At 45.5% G+C, this 25,577-nt stretch overlaps 1 protein-coding gene across 7 annotated transcripts in view; it reads left to right on the forward strand.

Annotated features, from left to right (window-relative positions):
- The window catches only part of SLC35F5 (solute carrier family 35 member F5), a 118,830-nt gene extending 94,040 nt beyond the window's left edge, over positions 1 to 24,790 (forward strand). For all 7 annotated transcript variants that reach the window (XM_075848622.1, XM_075848615.1, XM_075848616.1 and 4 more), the window contains 3 exons: positions 5,397 to 5,551; positions 5,697 to 5,788; positions 23,491 to 24,790. In XM_075848622.1, coding sequence (XP_075704737.1) covers positions 5,397 to 5,551; positions 5,697 to 5,781 — 240 coding nt within the window. In that variant the 3' untranslated portion in view covers positions 5,782 to 5,788; positions 23,491 to 24,790. The remainder of the gene's footprint in view (positions 1 to 5,396; positions 5,552 to 5,696; positions 5,789 to 23,490) is intronic.
- The last annotated feature ends 787 nt before the right edge of the window (positions 24,791 to 25,577 follow it).

Below are 25,577 nucleotides of genomic sequence, written 5' to 3' on the forward strand. Positions count from 1 at the left end.
GCTGTGATATTACACCCTCTGGTATTATTATATGCTGTGATATTACACCCTCTGGTATTATTATATGCTGTGATATTACACCCTCTGGTATTATTATATGCTGTGATATTACACCCTCTGGTATTATTATACACTGTGATATTACACCCTCTGGTATTATTATATGCTGTGATATTACACCCTCTGGTATTATTATATGCTGTGATATTACATCCTCTGGTATTATACGCTGTGATATTACACCCTCTGGTATTATTATACGCTGTGATATTACACCCTCTGGTATTATTATACGCTGTGATATTACACCCTCTGGTATTATATGCTGTGATATTACTCCCTCTGGTATTATTATACGCTGTGATATTACACCCTCTGGTATTATTATATGCTGTGATATTACACCCTCTGGTATTATACGCTGTGATATTACACCCTCTGGTATTATTATACGCTGTGATATTACACCCTCTGGTATTATACGCTGTGATATTACACCCTCTGGTATTCTATGCTGTGATATGACATCCTCTGGTATTATTATATGCTGTGATATTACATCCTCTGGTATTATACGCTGTGATATTACACCCTCTGGTATTATTATACGCTGTGATATTACACCCTCTGGTATTATACACTGTGATATTACACCCTCTGGTATTATATGCTGTGATATTACTCCCTCTGGTATTATTATACGCTGTGATATTACACCCTCTGGTATTATTATATGCTGTGATATTACACCCTCTGGTATTATACGCTGTGATATTACACCCTCTGGTATTATTATACGCTGTGATATTACACCCTCTGGTATTATACGCTGTGATATTACACCCTCTGGTATTCTATGCTGTGATATGACATCCTCTGGTATTATTATATGCTGTGATATTACATCCTCTGGTATTATACGCTGTGATATTACACCCTCTGGTATTATTATACGCTGTGATATTACACCCTCTGGTATTATACACTGTGATATTACACCCTCTGGTATTCTATGCTGTGATATTACACCCTCTAGTATTATTATACGCTGTGATATTACACCCTCTGGTATTATATGCTGTGATATTACATCCTCTGGTATTATACGCTGTGATATTACACCCTCTGGTATTATTATTATATGCTGTGATATTACACCCTCTGGTATTATTATACGCTGTGATATTACATCCTCTAGTATTATACACTGTGATATTACATTCTCTGGTATTATTATACACTGTGATATTACATCCTCTGGTATTATTATACGCTGTGATATTACACCCTCTGGTATTATTATTATTATACACTGTGATATTACACCCTCTGGTATTATTATATGCTGTGATATTACACCCTCTGGTATTGTACACTGTGATATTACACCCTCTGGTATTATTATATGCTGTGATATTACACCCTCTGGTATTATATGCTGTGATATTACATCCTCTGGTATTATTATATGCTGTGATATTACACCCTCTGGTATTATTATACGCTGTGATATTACATCCTCTGGTATTATTATACGCTGTGATATTACATCCTCTGGTATTATTATACGCTGTGATATTACATCCTCTGGTATTATACGCTGTCATATTACACCCTCTGGTATTATTATACGCTGTGATATTACATCCTCTGGTATTATTATACGCTGTGATATTACACCCTCTGGTATTATACACTGTGATATTACACCCTCTGGTATTATTATATGCTGTGATATTACACCCTCTGGTATTATATGCTGTGATATTACATCCTCTGGTATTATTATATGCTGTGATATTACACCCTCTGGTATTATTATACGCTGAGATATTACATCCTCTGGTATTATTATACGCTGTGATATTACATCCTCTGGTATTATTATACGCTGTGATATTACATCCTCTGGTATTATACGCTGTCATATTACACCCTCTGGTATTATTATACACTGTGATATTACACCCTCTGGTATTATACACTGTGATATTACATCCTCTGGTATTATATGCTGTGATATTACATCCTCTGGTATTATTATACGCTGTGATATTACATCCTCTGGTATTATTATTATATGCTGTGATATTACACCCTCTGGTATTATACGCTGTGATATTACACCCTCTGGTATTATATGCTGTGATATTACACCCTCTGGTATTATTATATGCTGTGATATTACACCCTCTGGTATTATATGCTGTGATATTACACCCTCTGGTATTATTATTATATGCTGTGATATTACACCCTCTGGTATTATTATATGCTGTGATATTACACCCTCTGGTATTATTATACGCTGTGATATTACATCCTCTGGTATTATTATATGCTGTGATATTACACCCTCTGGTATTATTATACGCTGTGATATTACATCCTCTGGTATTATTATATGCTGTGATATTACACCCTCTGGTATTATTACATGCTGTGATATTACACCCTCTGGTATTATATGCTGTGATATTACACCCTCTGGTATTATTATTATATGCTGTGATATTACACCCTCTGGTATTATTATATGCTGTGATATTACACCCTCTGGTATTATTATACGCTGTGATATTACACCCTCTGGTATTATTATATGCTGTGATATTACACCCTCTGGTATTATATGCTGTGATATTACACCCTCTGGTATTATTATTATATGCTGTGATATTACACCCTCTGGTATTATTATTATATGCTGTGATATTGCATCCTCTGGTATTATACACTGTGATATTACACCCTCTGGTATTATACACTGTGATATTACACCCTCTGGTATTATACACTGTGATATTACACCCTCTGGTATTATACACTGTGATATTACACCCTCTGGTATTATTATATGCTGTGATATTACATCCTCTGGTATTATTATACGCTGTGATATTACAGCCTCTGGTATTATTATATGCTGTGATATTACATCCTCTAGTATTATACACTGTGATATTACAATCTCTGGTATTATTAGAAGCTGTGATATTACACCCTCTGGTATTATTATTATACACTGTGATATTACACCCTCTGGTATTATTATTATTATACACTGTGATATTACACCCTCTGGTATTATTATTATTATACACTGTGATATTACACCCTCTGGTATTATTATATGCTGTGATATTACATCCTCTGGTAGTATTATTATACACTGTGATATTACACCCTCTGGTATTATTATTATACGCTGTGATATTACACACTCTAGTATTATTATATGCTGTGATATTACATCCTCTGGTATTATTATATGCTGTGATATTACACCCTCTGGTATTATTATTATACACTGTGATATTACACCCTCTGGTATTATTATTATACACTGTGATATTACACCCTCTGGTATTATATGCTGTGATATTACATCCTCTGGTATTATTATACGCTGTGATATTACATCCTCTGGTATTATTATACGCTGTGATATTACATCCTCTGGTATTATATGCTGTGATATTACACCCCCTGCTCAATGCTGTGATATTACACCCTCTGGTATTATACGCTGTGATATTACACCCTCTGGTATTATTATACGCTGTGATATTACACCCTCTGGTATTATTATACACTGATATTACACCCTCTGGTATTATTCTATGTTGTGATATTACATCCTTTGGTATTATTATACACTGTGATATTACATCCTCTGGTATTATTATATGCTGTGATATTACACCCTCTGGTATTATTATATGCTGTGACATTACATCCTCTGGTATTATTATACACTGTGATATTACATCCTCTGGTATTATACGCTGTGATATTACATCCTCTGGTATTATTATACACTGTGATATTACACCCTCTGGTATTATTATACACTGTGATATTACACCCTCTGGTATTATTATACGCTGTGATATTACATCCTCTGGTATTATTATATGCTGTGATATTACATCCTCTGGTATTATTATATGCTGTGACATTACATCCTCTGGTATTATTATACGCTGTGATATTACATCCTCTGGTATTATTATACGCTGTGATATTACACCCTCTGGTATTATTATATGCTGTGATATTACACCCTCTGGTATTATTATACGCTGTGATATTACATCCTCTGGTATTATTATACGCTGTGATATTACACCCTCTGGTATTATTATACGCTGTGATATTACATCCTCTGGTATTATTATACGCTGTGATATTACACCCTCTGGTATTATTATACACTGTGATATTACACCCTCTGGTATTATTATACGCTCTGATATTACATCCTCTGGTATTATTATATGCTGTGATATTACACCCTCTGGTATTATTATACGCTGTGATATTACACCCTCTGGTATTATTATACGCTGTGATATTACACCCTCTGGTATTATTATACGCTGTGATATTACATCCTCTGGTATTATTATATGCTGTGATATTACATCCTCTGGTATTATTATACGCTGTGATATTACACCCTCTGGTATTATTATACGCTGTGATATTACACCCTCTGGTATTATTATACGCTGTGATATTACATCCTCTGGTATTATTATATGCTGTGATATTACATCCTCTGGTATTATTATACGCTGTGATATTACACCCTCTGGTATTATTATATGCTGTGATATTACACCCTCTGGTATTATATGCTGTGATATTACACCCTCTGGTATTATATGCTGTGATATTACACCCTCTGGTATTATTATATGCTGTGATATTACACCCTCTGGTATTATTATATGCTGTGATATTACACCCTCTGGTATTATTATACGCTGTGATATTACACCCTCTGGTATTATTATACGCTGTGATATTACACCCTCTGGTATTATTATACGCTGTGATATTACATCCTCTTGTATTATACGCTGTGATATTACATCCTCTGTTATTATTATATGCTGTGATATTACACCCTCTGGTATTATTATACGCTGTGATATTACATCCTCTGGTATTATTATACGCTGTGATATTACATCCTCTTGTATTATACGCTGTGATATTACACCCTCTGGTCTATACTGTGATATTACATCCTCTGGTATTATTATACGCTGTGATATTACACCCTCTGGTATTATATGCTGTGATATTACACCCTCTGGTATTATTATACGCTGTGATATTACATCCTCTGGTATTATATGCTGTGATATTACACCCTCTGGTATTATTATACGCTGTGATATTACATCCTCTGGTATTATATGCTGTGATATTACATCCTCTGGTATTATTATACACTGTGATATTACACCCTCTGGTATTATACGCTGTGATATTACACCCTCTGGTATTATTATACACTGTGATATTACACCCTCTGGTATTATTATATGCTGTGATATGACATACTCTGGTAATAATTTACATGGTCTTCCTTTGACTTATAGGTGAGCTTTTCCTGGGTGTTCTTTGCTGGTGCTCTCCCGGTTTTCCTCTCTTTCTTCGTTGTGACTCTCTTGTGTCATTACAACAACTGGGATCCCGTTATGGTGGCTGTACGCAGGATCTTTGCTTTTGCATGCAGGAAGCATTGGATGGTGAGGTACGTCCCTGGCACCGTGACAATGTTTATTTGTATCTGATAAATGTGACGTATTAATGATGTAATTAGTTGTTCCCCTGGAGCTGGGTGCTAATCAGCTGATCACACAATATAGATAAACACCAATCACTTTCCCCCATCTCAGGACATCCGAGGACAACGAACAGAGTGAGAGTCTGATCCCCCTGCACAGCGTCTGCCCGGGCGATGTGCCCACCAGCTGCTCCTAGCCCGGTGGTATGTACCTGCTTTACATTGTGTACACACACAATACCTTCTAATAGCTGTGCGGTATGAACACACACGTTACATTCAATGTACACACTCCTTACATATTGCCTACTTCCAGCCTTGTGCTATGCACACGTGTATGTTATATTTTGTGTTGACAGCTGCTGCACCCAACGACGAGGTACATATAGAATATATATACGTTCACCCTTTTATCAGGGGCTTTATCAAGGGCTATGTGTGTTTGTGTATTTTGCACAATTGTTTTACTGCCTGGCGGGGAAAGTTCTTGTAGCAGTATAGCTGCCTACCTTCAATTCTGCCCTGTCTCAGCCCACACATCCAATCCCTCACACCCTCCTGTTGTCTCCACCTCAAAAACATTTCTTGAATCTGCACTTTCCTCGACGTTGAGTTAGCAAAAATGCTTGTATATGCCCTCATTATATCCCACCTAGACTACTGCAACATCCTCCCCTCTTGCACCCCTCTAATCTACCTCAGCCCCCCTTATAGATAGTGCCCCCCCCTGTAGACAGTTCTATACAGCCCCGCCTATAGACCTGTCACACCCCACTTGTAGATAGCGCCCCCACCTCCCCCTTATAGATAGTGCCATACAGCCCCCCTGGATAAAGTGCTATACAGCTTCCACTGTATATAGTGCCACACAGACCCCCCTCCCTTTTATATAGTACCGCGCAGCCCCCCTTAGTAGATACTGCCACACTCAGCCCCCTGTAGATAGAGCCACAGCCCTCCCCCTTGTAAATAGTGCCATACAGCCCCCCTAGTAGATAGTGCCACACAGTTCTCCCTTGTATATAGTGCCACACTGCTCCCCCTTGTGTATGGTGCCACACCGCTCCCCCTTGTGTATAGTGCCACACCGCTCCCCCTTGTGTATAGTGCCACACCGCTCCCCCTTGTGTATAGTGCCACACCGCTCCCCCTTGTGTATAGTGCCACACCGCTCCCCCTTGTGTATAGTGCCACACAGCTCTCCCTTGTGTATAGTGCCACACAGCTCCCCCTTGTGTATAGTGCCACACAGCTCCCCCTTGTGTATAGTGCCACACAGCTCCCCCTTGTGTATAGTGCCACACAGCTCCCCCTTGTGTATAGTGCCACACAGCTCCCCCTTGTGTATAGTGCCACACAGCTCCCCCTTGTGTATAGTGCCACACAGCTCCCCCTTGTGTATAGTGCCACACAGCTCCCCCTTGTGTATAGTGCCACACAGCTCCCCCTTGTGTATAGTGCCACACCGCTCCCCCTTGTGTATAGTGCCACACAGCTCCCCCTTGTGTATAGTGCCACACAGCCCCCCTTGTGTATAGTGCCACACAGCTCCCCCTTGTGTATAGTGCCAGAAGGCAATTGCGCATCCGAGAAAGTTGTATCAGCCGGGGGGATGTCAATCAAACATGGAAAGGTGGGTTTGGAGGCGGGACTATGTGATTCTTCAGGATAGCAGCACCGCCCCATGACCCTTTAATGAGTAATTAGCATATAGTGTGTGCCGTGTTAAAAGTGGATTTTAAACCTTTTGCTGCATCTGAAAAAAAACATACAGGGGAATATTGTCAGGTCGTGTATTACCACATGGAGGCGGCTCAAGGGGTTAAAACTACCGGACAAGTTCCCATGAAATATACAATGAATTGAGAACAATTCCATCTGCCCTGCAATATTGTTATTAGAAATATATTCTATATAATGACATCTCCAGAACCAAACTCATACATACATACATACATACATACATACAGTACCAGAACCAAGCTCAGTACATATATACAGCACCAAAGCAAAGCGCAGTACATAAATACAACACCAGAACCAAGCTCAGTACATAAATACAGCGCTAGAACCAAGCTCACTACATAAATACAGCACTAGAACCAAGCTCCGTATATAAATACAGCACTAGAACCAAGCTCCGTATATAAATACAGCACTAGAACCAAGCTCAGTATATAAATACAGCACTAGAACCAAGCTCAGTACATAAATACAGCACTAGAACCAAGCTCAGTATATAAATACAGCACTAGAATCAAGCTCAGTACATAAATACAGCACTAGAACCAAGCTCAGTATATAAATACAGCACTAGAACCAAGCTCAGTACATAAATACAACACTAGAACCAAGCTCAGTACATAAATACAGCACTAGAACCAAGCTCAGTACATAAATACAGCACTAGAACCAAGCTCAGTATATAAATACAGTACTAGAACCAAGCTCAGTACATAAATACAGCACTAGAACCAAGCTCAGTATATAAATACGGCACTAGAACCAAGCTCCGTATATAAATACGGCACTAGAACCAAGCTCAGTATATAAATACGGCACTAGAACCAAGCTCATACATATATATAATACTAGATCCAAGCTCAGTACATAAATACAGCACTAGAACCAAGCTCAGTACATAAATACAGCACTAGAACCAAGCTCATACATATATACAATACCAGAACCAACCTCTGTACATAAATACAGCACCAGAACCAAGCTCAGTACAAATCATATCACCCATCATCTCGCTGCAGAACATATAGCGACTACCGTGCTGATTAGAGGCAGAATAAACATTTACATTAAGTGACTCACCGGTGACACCTCAGATTCTAGTTATTTTCTTCTCTCTCCTGTCCAGAGTTCTGTAATGGATTTCTTCCGGCCACGACCCATTTCTGCAGTTTTCCGCTTAGATGTCTAAACGTCTCAATATTAAACCATTTCTGTGCCTATAAACGAAATTACAATTCTCAACGCCTCTAAATATAATAAAGTGCCATACACTGCACCTCTAACTATTATAGCACCATACACTGTCCCTGATTTATAATAGTACCATACACTGCACCACTAACTATAATAGCGCCATACACTGTGTCCCTGATTATAATAGTACCATACACTGCACCACTAACTATAATAACGCCATACACTGTGTCCCTGATTATAATTGTACCATACACTGCACCACTAACTAATCGCGCCATACACTGTGTCCCTGATTAGAATAGTACCATACACTGTGTTACACACACACACAAACACCGTGCCCTCTGTAGATAGTGTCCCTATAGCCCCCTGTAGATAGTGACCCCCATAAAGCCTCTGTAGATAGTGCCCTACATAGAAGCCCCTGTAGATAGTGCCCCACATACAGCCCTCCGTAAATAGTGTCCCACATATAGCTGCCCCTGTATACAGTGGCCCACCTCCACACATATAGACCCCCCCTGTAGATAATGACATTCACAGTTTTATTAGAAAAAAAACAAAACTTTACATACTCACATGTCCCCACGACATCCGGTGGCAATGCAGGTCTGCTGAAGCTGAACGACGCGTCGTTCAAAGGCGCTAATTGGCAGGGCAGAATGACTTGCCCTGTCAATCAGCGCCTTTCAAGCACGGAAGCGGCGCGATGATGTCATTGCGCCACTAGCGTCGTTCAAAGGCGCTGATTGGCAGTGCAAGTCATTTTGCCCTGCCAATCCGCATCATTGTAAGGCGCTGAATGGTCGGGCACTGAACATGCCCGGCCATTCAGCACTAATGCATGTATTTGTACCTGCGTGCTATAGTCGCAGGTACAATTACTGCAAGAGGGGGTGGCTGTCGCTAGTATTGGGGACCCGTCCTGTGCTAGCGACGCCCATGGGCATGAGGGGGCCTGTGTCGCCCGGCCCATACATGTTAGAGGCTCGGCGGCGCGGGCCCCGTGGTAGCAGCGCTACAGCTCCACTGAACATATTGGGGAGGCGTGTCGGCTAGCGCTACGGGCCCTCTCAAGCCGCGGGCCCCGTAGCAGCTACTATGGCGGTAGTTACGCCACTACAAGCCAGTCTACAAACTGCCCTCTCCAAACGTCTCTGCCCTAATCCCCTAAAACCTCTCAACATGATCTACAATCCCTGCAAGCTCTGCTCTTCTCTCCTCTCGTCTCTTCCCTTTTGCATCCCCCATACTCTAGAACTCTTTACCCCAACACATCAGATTATCTTCTAACAATCAACCTGCAAGCCCACCTCCTCAAAAAAGCTTACACCCTATAATAAGACTGTCTTAACTACACGTCTTAATTATCCGCTTCTCTCACCTCCTGTCTCCACTACATGACTGTATGATCAGCTTCTCCCCTCACCTCCTGTCTCCACTACATGACTGTATGATCAGCTTCTCCCCTCACCTCCTGTCTCCTCTACATGACTGTATGATCAGCTTCTCCCCTCACCTCCTGTCTCCACTACATGACTGTATGATCAGCTTCTCCTCTCACCTCCAGTCTCCACTACAGGACTGTATGATCAGCTTCTCTCCTCACCTCCTGTCTCCACTACATGACTGTATGATCAGCTTCTCCCCTCACCTCCTGTCTCCACTACATGACTGTATGATCAGCTTCTCTTACCTCCTGTCTCCACTACATGACTGTATGATCAGCTTCTCTTACCTCCTGTCTCCACTACATGACTGTATGATCAGCTTCTCTCCTCACCTCCTGTCTCCACTACATGACTGTATGATCAGCTTCTCTTCTCACCTCCTGTCTCCACTACATGACTGTATGATCAGCTTCTCTCCTCACCTCCTGTCTCCACTACATGACTGTATGATCAGCTTCTCTCCTCACCTCCTGTCTCCACTACATGACTGTATGATCAGCTTCTCCCCTCACCTCCTGTCTCCACTACATGACTGTATGATCAGCTTCTCCTCTCACCTCCTGTCTCCACTACATGACTGTATGATCAGCTTCTCCCCTCACCTCCTGTCTCCTCTACATGACTGTATGATCATCTTCTCCTCTCACCTCCTGACTCCACTACATGACTGTATGATCAGCTTCTCCTCTCACCTCCTGTCTCCACTACATGACTGTATGATCAGCTTCTCTCCTCACCTCCTGTCTCCACTACATGACTGCATGATCAGCTTCTCTCCTCACCTCCTGTCTCCACTACATGACTGTATGATCAGCTTCTCCTCTCACCTCCTGACTCCACTACATGACTGTATGATCAGCTTCTCTCACCTCCTGTCTCCACTACATGACTGTATGATCAGCTTCTCCCCTCACCTCCTGTCTCCTCTACATGACTGTATGATCAGCTACTCTCCTCTCACCTCCTGTCTCCTCTACATGACTGTATGATCAGCTTCTCTCCTCACCTCCTGTCTCCTCTACATGACTGTATGATCAGCTTCTCCCCTCACCTCCTGTCTCCACTACATGACTGTATGATCAGCTTCTCCCCTCACCTCCTGTCTCCACTACATGACTGTATGATCAGCTTCTCCCCTCACCTCCTGTCTCCACTACATGACTGTATGATCAGCTTCTCCCCTCACCTCCTGTCTCCTCTACATGACTGTATGATCAGCTTCTCTCCTCTCACCTCCTGTCTCCACTACATGACTGTATGATCAGCTTCTCCTCTCACCTCCTGTCTCCTCTACATGACTGTATGATCAGCTACTCTCCTCTCACCTCCTGTCTCCTCTACATGACTGTATGATCAGCTTCTCTCCTCACCTCCTGTCTCCTCTACATGACTGTATGATCAGCTTCTCCCCTCACCTCCTGTCTCCACTACATGACTGTATGATCAGCTTCTCCCCTCACCTCCTGTCTCCACTACATGACTGTATGATCAGCTTCTCCTCTCACCTCCTGACTCCACTACATGACTGTATGATCAGCTTCTCTCACCTCCTGTCTCCACTACATGACTGTATGATCAGCTTCTCCCCTCACCTCCTGTCTCCTCTACATGACTGTATGATCAGCTTCTCCCCTCACCTCCTGTCTCCACTACATGACTGTATGATCAGCTCCTCTCCTCACCTCCTGTCTCCTCTACATGACTGTATGATCAGCTCCTCTCCTCACCTCCTGTCACCTCTACATGACTGTATGATCAGCTTCTCTCACCTCCTGTCTCCACTACATGACTGTATGATCAGCTTCTCCTCTCACCTCCTGTCTCCACTACATGACTGTATGATCAGCTTCTCTCACCTCCTGTCTCCACTACATGACTGTATGATCAGCTCCTCTCCTCACCTCCTGTCTCCTCTACATGACTGTATGATCAGCTCCTCTCCTCACCTCCTGTCTCCTCTACATGACTGTATGATCAGCTTCTCTCACCTCCTGTCTCCACTACATGACTGTATGATCAGCTTCTCCTCTCTCCTCCTGTCTCCACTACATGACTGTATGATCAGCTTCTCCCCTCACCTCCTGTCTCCACTACATGACTGTATGATCAGCTTCTCTTACCTCCTGTCTCCACTACATGACTGTATGATCAGCTTCTCCTCTCACCTCCTGTCTCCACTACATGACTGTATGATCAGCTTCTCCCCTCACCTCCTGTCTCCACTACATGACTGTATGATCAGCTTCTCCTCTCACCTCCTGTCTCCACTACATGACTGTATGATCAGCTTCTCCTCTCACCTCCTGTCTCCACTACATGACTGTATTATCAGCTTCTCCTCTCACCTCCTGTCTTCACTACATGACTGTATGATCAGCTTCTCTCTTCACCTCCTGTCTCCACTACATGACTGTATGATCAGCTTCTCCTCTCACCTCCTGTCTCCACTACATGACTGTATGATCAGCTTCTCTCCTCACCTCCTGTCTCCACTACATGACTGTATGATCAGCTTCTCCTCTCACCTCCTGTCTCCACTACATGACTGTATGATCAGCTACTCTCCTCACCTCCTGTCTCCACTACATGACTGTATGATCAGCTTCTCCTCTCACCTCCTGTCTCCACTACATGACTGTATGATCAGCTTCTCTCCTCACCTCCTGTCTCCACTACATGACTGTATGATCAGCTTCTCTCCTCACCTCCTGTCTCCTCTACATGACTGTATGATCAGCTTCTCCTCTCACCTCCTGTCTCCACTACATGACTGTATGATCAGCTTCTCTCCTCACCTCCTGTCTCCACTACATGACTGTATGATCAGCTTCTCCTCTCACCTCCTGTCTCCACTACATGACTGTATGATCAGCTTCTCTCCTCACCTCCTGTCTCCACTACATGACTGTATGATCAGCTTCTCCTCTCACCTCCTGTCTCCACTACATGACTGTATGATCAGCTTCTCTCCTCACCTCCTGTCTCCTCTACATGACTGTATGATCAGCTTCTCCTCACCTCCTGTCTCCACTACATGACTGTATGATCAGCTTCTCTCCTCACCTCCTGTCTCCACTACATGACTGTATGATCAGCTTCTCTCCTCACCTCCTGCTCCACTACATGACTGTATGATCAGCTTCTCCCCTCACCTCCTGTCTCCACTACATGACTGTATGATCAGCTTCTCCCCTCACCTCCTGTCTCCTCTACATGACTGTATGATCAGCTTCTCCCCTCACCTCCTGTCTCCTCTACATGACTGTATGATCAGCTTCTCCTCTCACCTCCTGACTCCACTACATGACTGTATGATCAGCTTCTCTCCTCACCTCCTGTCTCCACTACATGACTGTATGATCAGCTTCTCCTCTCTCCTCCTGTCTCCACTACATGACTGTATGATCAGCTTCTCTCCTCACCTCCTGTCTCCACTACATGACTGTATGATCAGCTTCTCCCCTCACCTCCTGTCTCCACTACATGACTGTATGATCAGCTTCTCCTCTCACCTCCTGTCTCCACTACATGACTGTATGATCAGCTTCTCCTCTCACCTCCTGTCTCCTCTACATGACTGTATGATCAGCTTCTCCTCTCACCTCCTGTCTCCACTACATGACTGTATGATCAGCTTCTCCTCACCTCCTGTCTCCACTACATGACTGTATGATCAGCTTCTCTCCTCACCTCCTGTCTCCTCTACATGACTGTATGATCAGCTTCTCTCCTCACCTCCTGTCTCCACTACATGACTGTATGATCAGCTTCTCCTCTCACCTCCTGACTCCACTACATGACTGTATGATCAGCTTCTCTCACCTCCTGTCTCCACTACATGACTGTATGATCAGCTTCTCCCCTCACCTCCTGTCTCCTCTACATGACTGTATGATCAGCTACTCTCCTCTCACCTCCTGTCTCCTCTACATGACTGTATGATCAGCTTCTCTCCTCACCTCCTGTCTCCTCTACATGACTGTATGATCAGCTTCTCCCCTCACCTCCTGTCTCCACTACATGACTGTATGATCAGCTTCTCCTCTCACCTCCTGTCTCCACTACATGACTGTATGATCAGCTTCTCCTCTCACCTCCTGTCTCCACTACATGACTGTATGATCAGCTTCTCCTCTCACCTCCTGTCTCCACTACATGACTGTATGATCAGCTTCTCCCCTCACCTCCTGTCTCCACTACATGACTGTATGATCAGCTTCTCCCCTCACCTCCTGTCTCCACTACATGACTGTATGATCAGCTTCTCCCCTCACCTTCTGTCTCCACTACATGACTGTATGATCAGCTTCTCCTCTCACCTCCTGTCTCCACTACATGACTGTATGATCAGCTTCTCCTCTCACCTCCTGTCTAAACTACATGACTGTATGATCAGCTTCTCCCCTCACCTCCTGTCTCCACTACATGACTGTATGATCAGCTTCTCCTCTCACCTCCTGACTCCACTACATGACTGTATGATCAGCTTCTCTCACCTCCTGTCTCCACTACATGACTGTATGATCAGCTTCTCCCCTCACCTCCTGTCTCCTCTACATGACTGTATGATCAGCTTCTCCCCTCACCTCCTGTCTCCACTACATGACTGTATGATCAGCTTCTCCCCTCACCTCCTGTCTCCACTACATGACTGTATGATCAGCTTCTCCCCTCACCTCCTGTCTCCACTACATGACTGTATGATCAGCTTCTCCTCTCACCTCCTGACTCCACTACATGACTGTATGATCAGCTTCTCTCACCTCCTGTCTCCACTACATGACTGTACGATCAGCTTCTCTCCTCACCTCCTGTCTCCACTACATGACTGTACGATCAGCTTCTCCTCTCACCTCCTGTCTCCACTACATGACTGTATGATCAGCTTCTCTCACCTCCTGTCTCCACTACATGACTGTACGATCAGCTTCTCTCCTCACCTCCTGTCTCCACTACATGGCTGTATGATCAGCTTCTCCTCTCACCTCCTGTCTCCACTACATGACTGTATGATCAGCTTCTCCCCTCACCTCCTGTCTCCTCTACATGACTGTATGATCAGCTCCTCTCCTCACCTCCTGTCTCCTCTACATGACTGTATGATCAGCTCCTCTCCTCACCTCCTGTCTCCTCTACATGACTGTATGATCAGCTTCTCCCCTCACCTCCTGTCTCCTCTACATGACTGTATGATCAGCTCCTCTCCTCACCTCCTGTCTCCTCTACATGACTGTATGATCAGCTTCTCTCACCTCCTGTCTCCACTACATGACTGTATGATCAGCTTCTCCTCTCTCCTCCTGTCTCCACTACATGACTGTATGATCAGCTTCTCCCCTCACCTCCTGTCTCCACTACATGACTGTATGATCAGCTTCTCCTCTCACCTCCTGTCTCCACTACATGACTGTATGATCAGCTTCTCCCCTCACCTCCTGTCTCCACTACATGACTGTATGATCAGCTTCTCCTCTCTCCACTACATGACTGTATGATCAGCTTCTCCCCTCACCTCCTGTCTCCACTACATGACTGTATGATCAGCTTCTCCTCTCACCTCCTGTCTCCACTACATGACTGTATGATCAGCTTCTCCTCTCACCTCCTGTCTCCACTACATGACTGTATGATCAGCTTCTCCTCTCACCTCCTGTCTCCACTACATGACTGTATGATCAGCTTCTCTCCTCACCTCCTGTCTCCACTACATGACTGTATGATCAGCTTCTCCTCTCACCTCCTGTCTCCACTACATGACTGTATGATCAGCTACTCTCCTCACCTCCTGTCTCCACTACATGACTGTATGATCAGCTTCTCCTCTCACCTCCTGTCTCCACTACATGACTGTATGATCAGCTTCTCTCCTCACCTCCTGTCTCCACTACATGACTGTATGATCAGCTTCTCTCCTCACCTCCTGTCTCCTCTACATGACTGTATGACCAGCTTCTCTCCTCACCTCCTGTCTCCACTACATGACTGTATGATCAGCTTCTCCCCTCACCTCCTGTCTCCTCTACATGACTGTATGACCAGCTTCTCTCCTCACCTCCTGTCTCCACTACATGACTGTATGATCAGCTTCTCCTCCAACCTCCTGTCTCCTCTACATGACTGTATGATCAGCTTCTCCCCTCACCTCCTGTCTCCACTACATGACTGTATGATCAGCTTCTCTCCTCACCTCCTGTCTCCACTACATGACTGTATGATCAGCTTCTCCTCCAACCTCCTGTCTCCTCTACATGACTGTATGATCAGCTTCTCCTCTCACCTCCTGTCTCCACTACATGACTGTATGATCAGCTTCTCCTCACCTCCTGTCTCCACTACATGACTGTATGATCAGCTTCTCTCCTCACCTCCTGTCTCCACTACATGACTGTATGATCAGCTTCTCTCCTCACCTCCTGTCTCCACTACATGACTGTATGATCAGCTTCTCCTCTCACCTCCTGACTGTATGATCAGCTTCTCTTACCTCCTGTCTCCTCTACATGACTGTATGATCAGCTTCTCCCCTCACCTCCTGTCTCCACTACGTGACTGTATGATCAGCTTCTCCTCTCACCTCCTGTCTCCACTACGTGACTGTATGATCAGCTTCTCCTCACCTCCTGTCTCCTCTACATGACTGTATGATCAGCTTCTCTCCTCACCTCCTGTCTCCACTACATGACTGTATGATCAGCTTCTCCTCACCTCCTGTCTCCTCTACATGACTGTATGATCAGCTTCTCTCCTCACCTCCTGTCTCCACTACATGACTGTATGATCAGCTTCTCTCACCTCCTGTCTCCACTACATGACTGTATGATCAGCTTCTCCTCTCACCTCCTGTCTCCTCTACATGACTGTATCCGCTTCTCTCCTCACCTCCTGTCTCCACTACATGACTGTATGATCAGCTTCTCTCCTCACCTCCTGTCTCCACTACATGACTGTATGATCAGCTCCTCTCCTCACCTCCTGTCTCCTCTACATGACTGTATGATCAGCTTCTCTCCTCACCTCCTGTCTCCACTACATGACTGTATGATCAGCTTCTCCCCTCACCTCCTGTCTCCTCTACATGACTGTATGATCAGCTACTCTCCTCTCACCTCCTGTCTCCTCTACATGACTGTATGATCAGCTTCTCCTCACCTCCTGTCTCCACTACATGACTGTATGATCAGCTTCTCTACTCACCTCCTGTCTCCACTACATGACTGTATGATCAGCTTCTCTCCTCACCTCCTGTCTCCACTACATGACTGTATGATCAGCTTCTCTCCTCACCTCCTGTCTCCACTACATGACTGTATTATAAGCTTCTCTCCTCACCTCCTGTCTCCACTACATGACTGTATGATCAGCTTCTCTCCTCACCTCCTGTCTCCACTACATGACTGTATGATCAGCTTCTCTCCTCACCTCCTGTCTCCTCTACATGACTGTATGATCAGCTTCTCTCCTCACCTCCTGTCTCCTCTACATGACTGTATGATCAGCTTCTCTCCTCACCTCCTGTCTCCACTACATGACTGTATGATCAGCTTCTCTCCTCACCTCCTGTCTCCACTACATGACTGTATGATCAGCTTCTCCTCTCACCTCCTGTCTCCTCTACATGACTGTATGATCAGCTTCTCCTCTCACCTCTTGACTCCACTACATGACTGTATGATCAGCTTCTCTCCTCACCTCCTGTCTCCTCTACATGACTGTATGATCAGCTTCTCTCCTCACCTCCTGTCTCCTCTACATGACTGTATGATCAGCTTCTCTCCTCACCTCCTGTCTCCACTACATGACTGTATGATCAGCTTCTCCCCTCACCTCCTGTCTCCACTACATGACTGTATGATCAGCTTCTCCCCTCACCTCCTGTCTCCACTACATGACTGTATGATCAGCTTCTCCTCTCACCTCCTGTCTCCACTACATGACTGTATGATCAGCTTCTCTCCTCACCTCCTGTCTCCACTACATGACTGTATGATCAGCTTCTCCTCTCACCTCCTGTCTCCACTACATGACTGTATGATCAGCTTCTCCTCTCACCTCCTGTCTCCACTACATGACTGTATGATCAGCTTCTCTCCTCACCTCCTGTCTCCACTACATGACTGTATGATCAGCTTCTCCTCCAACCTCCTGTCTCCTCTACATGACTGTATGATCAGCTTCTCCTCACCTCCTGTCTCCTCTACATGACTGTATGATCAGCTTCTCTCCTCACCTCCTGTCTCCACTACATGACTGTATGATCAGCTTCTCCTCTCACCTCCTGTCTCCACTACATGACTGTATGATCAGCTTCTCTCCTCACCTCCTGTCTCCACTACATGACTGTATGATCAGCTTCTCCTCTCACCTCCTGTCTCCACTACATGACTGTATGATCAGCTACTCTCCTCTCACCTCCTGTCTCCTCTACATGACTGTATGATCAGCTTCTCTCCTCACCTCCTGTCTCCACTACATGACTGTATGATCAGCTTCTCCCCTCACCTCCTGTCTCCACTACATGACTGTATGATCAGCTTCTCCTCACCTCCTGTCTCCTCTACATGACTGTATGATCAGCTTCTCTCCTCACCTCCTGTCTCCTCTACATGACTGTATGATCAGCTTCTCTCTTCACCTCCTGTCTCCACTACATGACTGTATGATCAGCTTCTCTCCTCACCTCCTGTCTCCACTACATGACTGTATTATAAGCTTCTCTCCTCACCTCCTGTCTCCACTACATGACTGTATGATCAGCTTCTCCTCTCACCTCCTGACTCCACTACATGACTGTATGATCAGCTTCTCTCCTCACCTCCTGTCTCCACTACATGACTGTATGATCAGCTTCTCCCCTCACCTCCTGTCTCCACTACATGACTGTATGATCAGCTTCTCCTCTCACCTCCTGTCTCCACTACATGACTGTATGATCAGCTTCTCCTCTCCTCCTGTCTCCACTACATGACTGTATGATCAGCTTCTCCCCTCACCTCCTGTCTCCACTACATGACTGTATGATCAGCTTCTCCCCTCACCTCCTGTCTCCACTACATGACTGTATGATCAGCTTCTCCCCTCACCTCCTGTCTCCACTACATGACTGTATGATCAGCTTCTCCTCTCACCTCCTGTCTCCACTACATGACTGTATGATCAGCTTCTCCCCTCACCTCCTGTCTCCACTACATGACTGTATGATCAGCTTCTCCCCTCACCTCCTGTCTCCTCTACATGACTGTATGATCAGCTTCTCCCCTCACCTCCTGTCTCCACTACATGACTGTATGATCAGCTTCTCTCCTCACCTCCTGTCTCCACTACATGACTGTATGATCAGCTTCTCTCCTCACCTCCTGTCTCCACTACATGACTGTATGATCAGCTTCTCTCCTCACCTCATGTCTCCACTACATGACTGTATGATCAGCTTCTCCTCACCTCCTGTCTCCTCTACATGACTGTATGATCAGCTTCTCCCCTCACCTCCTGTCTCCACTACATGACTGTATGATCAGATTCTCCTCTCACCTCCTGTCTCCACTACATGACTGTATGATCAGCTTCTCTCCTCACCTCCTGTCTCCACTACATGACTGTATGATCAGCTTCTCCTCTCACCTCCTGTCTCCACTACATGACTGTATGATCAGCTTCTCCTCTCACCTCCTGTCTCCTCTACATGACTGTATGATCGGCTTCTCTCCTCACCTCCTGTCTCCACTACATGACTGTATGATCAGCTTCTCTCCTCACCTCCTGTCTCCTCTACATGACTGTATGATCAGCTTCTCCCCTCACCTCCTGTCTCCACTACATGACTGTATGATCAGCTTCTCCTCCAACCTCCTGTCTCCTCTACATGACTGTATGATCAGCTTCTCCTCCAACCTCCTGTCTCCTCTACATGACTGTATGATCAGCTTCTCCCCTCACCTCCTGTCTCCACTACATGACTGTATGATCAGCTTCTCTCCTCACCTCCTGTCTCCACTACATGACTGTATGATCAGCTTCTCCTCCAACCTCCTGTCTCCTCTACATGACTGTATGATCAGCTTCTCCTCTCACCTCCTGTCTCCACTACATGACTGTATGATCAGCTTCTCCTCACCTCCTGTCTCCTCTACATGACTGTATGATCAGCTTCTCTCCTCACCTCCTGTCTCCACTACATGACTGTATGATCAGCTTCTCCTCACCTCCTGTCTCCTCTACATGACTGTATGATCAGCTTCTCTCCTCACCTCCTGTCTCCTCTACATGACTGTATGATCAGCTTCTCTCCTCACCTCCTGTCTCCACTACATGACTGTATGATCAGCTTCTCCCCTCACCTCCTGTCTCCTCTACATGACTGTATGATCAGCTTCTCTCCTCACCTCCTGTCTCCACTACATGACTGTATGATCAGCTTCTCTCCTCACCTCCTGTCTCCACTACATGACTATGATCAGCTTCTCTCCTCATCTCCTGTCTCCACTACATGACTGTATGATCAGCTTCTCCCCTCAACTCCTGTCTCCACTACATGACTGTATGATCAGCTACTCTCCTCTCACCTCCTGTCTCCTCTACATGACTGTATGATCAGCTTCTCCCCTCACCTCCTGTCTCCACTACATGACTGTATAATCAGCTTCTCCTCACCTCCTGTCTCCTCTACATGACTGTATGATCAGCTACTCTCCTCACCTCCTGTCTCCACTACATGACTGTATGATCAGCTTCTCTCCTCACCTCCTGTCTCCACTACATGACTGTATGATCAGCTACTCTCCTCTCACCTCCTGTCTCCTCTACATGACTGTATGATCAGCTACTCTCCTCACCTCCTGTCTCCACTACATGACTGTATGATCAGCTTCTCTCCTCACCTCCTGTCTCCTCTACATGACTGTATGATCAGCTACTCTCCTCACCTCCTGTCTCCACTACATGACTGTATGATCAGCTTCTCTCCTCACCTCCTGTCTCCACTACATGACTGTATGATGAGCTTCTCCTCTCACCTCCTGTCTTCTCTACATGACTGTATGATCAGCTTCTCTCCTCACCTCCTGTCTCCACTACATGACTGTATGATCAGCTTCTCCTCTCACCTCCTGTCTCCACTACATGACTGTATGATCAGCTTCTCCCCTCACCTCCTGTCTCCTCTACATGACTGTATGATCAGCTTCTCCCCTCACCTCCTGACTCCACTACATGACTGTATGATCAGCTTCTCCTCTCACCTCCTGTCTCCACTACATGACTGTATGATCAGCTTCTCCCCTCACCTCCTGACTCCACTACATGACTGTATGATCAGCTTCTCTCCTCACCTCCTGTCTCCACTACATGACTGTATGATAAGCTTCTCCTCTCACCTCCTGTCTCCACTACATGACTGTATGATCAGCTTCTCACCTCACCTCCTGTCTCCACTACATGACTGTATGATCAGCTTCTCCCCTCACCTCCTGTCTCCTCTACATGACTGTATGATAAGCTTCTCCCCTCACCTCCTGTCTCCACTACATGACTGTATGATCAGCTTCTCTCCTCACCTCCTGTCTCCTCTACATGTCTGTATGATCAGCTTCTCTCCTCACCTCCTGTCTCCTCTACATGACTGTATGATCAGCTTCTCTCCTCACCTCCTGTCTCCTCTACATGACTGTATGATCAGCTTCTCCCCTCACCTCCTGTCTCCACTACATGACTGTATGATCAGCTTCTCCCCTCACCTCCTGTCTCCTCTACATGACTGTATGATAAGCTTCTCCCCTCACCTCCTGTTTCCACTACATGACTGTATGATCAGCTTCTCCCCTCACCTCCTGTCTCCACTACATGACTGTATGATCAGCTTCTCTCACCTCCTGTCTCCACTACATGACTGTATGATCAGATTCTCCTCTCACCTCCTGACTCCACTACATGACTGTATGATCAGCTTCTCCTCTCACCTCCTGTCTCCACTACATGACTGTATGATCAGCTTCTCTCCTCACCTCCTGTCTCCACTACATGACTGTATGATCAGCTTCTCTCCTCTCACCTCCTGTCTCCTCTACATGACTGTATGATCAGCTTCTCCTCTCACCTCCTGTCTCCACTACATGACTGTATGATCAGCTTCTCTCCTCACCTCCTGTCTCCACTACATGACTGTATGATCAGCTTCTCCCCTCAACTCCTGTCTCCACTACATGACTGTATGATCAGCTTCTCCTCTCACCTCCTGTCTCCTCTACATGACTGTATGATCAGCTTCTCTCCTCTCACCTCCTGTCTCCTCTACATGACTGTATGATCAGCTTCTCCCCTCACCTCCTGTCTCCACTACATGACTGTATGATCAGCTTCTCTCCTCACCTCCTGTCTCCTCTACATGACTGTATGATCAGCTACTCTCCTCACCTCCTGTCTCCACTACATGACTGTATGATCAGCTTCTCCTCTCACCTCCTGTCTCCACTACATGACTGTATGATCAGCTACTCTCCTCTCACCTCCTGTCTCCTCTACATGACTGTATGATCAGCTACTCTCCTCACCTCCTGTCTCCACTACATGACTGTATGATCAGCTTCTCTCACCTCCTGTCTCCACTACATGACTGTATGATCAGATTCTCCTCTCACCTCCTGACTCCACTACATGACTGTATGATCAGCTTCTCTCCTCACCTCCTGTCTCCACTACATGACTGTATGATCAGCTTCTCCTGGGAACACACTGGGCGGATTCCTTGCGTAAAAGTAGACTGTGGATCCACCTTGGAACCCGTATGGAATTCTGTCTGAAAAACTGTACCAAGTTGCGGTGCAGTTTTTTTTTGGCGGAAATCCTGCAGGAATAAAATTCCTGGCCGTAGTCATGGTGACGCGTCCTCTTCTGAGCATAGCCCGGCCTCCGGGGATGATTCTTTAGTCTTTTGACCGCTGCAGCCTTTGATTTTCTCCAGTAGTCACGTGGGATGTGATTTCCTCCCAGGAGGCCGGGCTGCGCTCACGCATCGCTAGGACTATGGCAGGGAGTAAGTTTAAGCTTTTTTTTAATTAAAAAGTGTGTGTTGTTTTTTTCTCTTGCAGTTTTTGCGGTGGAATTGCAGCATTTCTGCTGTAGAAGTCGCAACACATGCCTCTTTGTTGCGGGTTTAATCTCCTCATTGAATTCAAAACCCGTAACAGAAGAGCAGAGATTCCGCAGCATAAATTGATATGCTGCAGCTTAAAAAGATTTCTGAAAGTTTTTTGGCAGATTTTTTTTTCCCGCTGTGGGGGGTGAGATTTGTAGTAACTCATCCACGCGGCTGCTACCTTGTTACGCTGAGGATTTCCCGCAATGAAATTGGTTGCAGACAATGTGCGGTGTTTACGCCTCGTGTGTTCCGTGTGTGCAGCTTGTACCAGCTCAGGATTATTGGACTTGGTTTGTCTGATTTCATATGTGCAGCGCCCCGGGTGCTAATGGGACTATAAAATAAATGAATGGTCGGGGGATAATGTCTCGTCATGTCATTTTCAGGTTTTTCACTCATCCGGTGTTCTCTGGGAAATGTCTGACAATCGTGAGGGTCTGCAGGTTCCTCGTACTCCGTCCCCTGCCAGAATAACTTCAGCTTCTGTGGGGGATTTCTCAAGATTCTCTACAGACCTGGAACCCCCAAGACCTTCTCCGGAGAGCTCGTGTCCTGCGGCTTCTGGTTCTCTCTTTTTAGGAATTTTGGGTTTGGTCTCGTGACATTTTTGGAAGTAAAGGTGGAAATCGATTAAAAGGGTCACAGAACAGGTGGAGGTAATGAGGAAGCAATGGCGCAGATGTGGTGTCATTGGGGTGGGGTGCACACACGCAGAGCTTCTGAGAGAAATGCGGGTGATCTGGACATGACGTAAGTGCAGAAGATGGCACGATGATGGTCATGTGTTGGGGTCTGTGCGGCGCCCCCCTGGTCGTCTGTGTTTATACATGTTATTCTGCAGGAAGCTGCGTTTCGCCTTCGCTCCACTCATGCTGCCGCGGTATTAACACAACACCGGTTCCTACCCATAGTCATGTGACTTTATCTGGCGCGCTGCTTGTAGCCCTGAGCCCTGGTTACCCTGCAGATATCAGAAGGGTATCAGGTGTTGTGTGCATCTGTTTGAGGACCCCCATCATGTGTCGTGTAGACTGTGATCCAGAGAGGGTGGGGAGTAGTTACTGTAATGATAAACGACTGGAATCAAAAGAAACATCTCCGAGTATTGATCTGATTTCTCATTGTGAAGCCGACCATGGACTTGGGGTGGTTTAGCCTTTTTTTCACATACATGTGGACCCCCTCCCTCTGTTTATTGTCAGCAGTGCGGTTTCCCCCGTGTAGACCTCAGATGGGTTAAGTGTGGGGCCGGCAGCAGGCGCCTCCCTCACGGTCACAGGGTTTGGCCTGCGGTGGCCTCTCTGCCTGCGCTGTGTTGTTCCAGTGAGAAGCTTTTAATTTGCACTAAATCTACATGATGACGCGTTTAATTCGGCATAAAGCAGCAAAAGGGACAAATGGCCGTGTTCATAAGAGCGAGGAAATCGTGACACCAGGGAGAATAGCGGCTCCGAGCTGGATCTACGGGGGGTGAATACTACAGAGGCTGCCACACTCTGCTGGACACTCTTCTGACCTTCCTTTCACACTACAGGCTGTGCCCTTTACTACCTGTAGGGGGTGCTCAAGTCTCCTTTTAAGCTCAGGTTGATTTCTTTATATTTTATGACCTTGTGATTTATTTTTCATAAAATGTTGATTGTCCAAATAAATATTATTCAGTTTTGTGAATAACTATTATCTGAAGTGATTTGTGTTATTGTTTTCTTTTGTGTTGTGTTTTTTTAAGGTGGTGTTAATTTGTGTATAGGTGTGTGTGTGTGTGTGTGTGTGTGTGTGTGTAGGGGAAGGGTGTGTGTGTGTGTGTAGCGGAAGGGTGTGTGTGTGTGTGTGTGTGTGTGTGTGTGTGTGTGTGTGTGTATGTAGGGGAAGGGTGTGTGTGTGTGTGTATGTAGGGGAAGGGTGTGTGTGTGTGTGTGTGTATGTATGTAGGGGAAGTGTGTGTGTGTGTGTGTGTGTATGTAGGGGAAGGGTGTGTGTGTGTGTGTATGTAGGGGAAGGGTGTGTGTGTGTGTGTATGTAGGGGAAGGGTGTGTGTGTGTGTGTATGTAGGGGAAGGGTGTGTGTGTGTGTGTGTATGTAGGGGAAGGGTGTGTGTGTGTGTGTGTGTGTGTGTATGTAGGGGAAGTGTGTGTGTGTGTGTGTGTGTATGTAGGGGAAGGGTGTGTGTGTATGTAGGGGAAGGGTGTGTGTGTGTGTGTGTGTGTGTGTGTGTCTGTTTGTACAGGTGTGTGAATGTTTCCAGTATCCTCCACAAGGAGTCCGGACAACGTGTTCCTTCAAGACCGACCTGCGGGCAAAGGGAAGGAAAAACCTGCCAATTAAAACGGGAAAGAAAATCAGCAACAGCCTTGTCCACACCCGATATATGGCGAGCCCGAAACAGAATATTATATTGTAGACAATGCAAATCCAGGTGGCGAAGCAGCACCAGTGCAGGCCCTGAGGAGGAAGTAAGATGGTCAACTGCAAA

The sequence above is a fragment of the Rhinoderma darwinii genome, unplaced genomic scaffold (genome assembly GCF_050947455.1).
Source record: "Rhinoderma darwinii isolate aRhiDar2 unplaced genomic scaffold, aRhiDar2.hap1 Scaffold_436, whole genome shotgun sequence".
Lineage (NCBI taxonomy): Eukaryota > Metazoa > Chordata > Amphibia > Anura > Rhinodermatidae > Rhinoderma > Rhinoderma darwinii.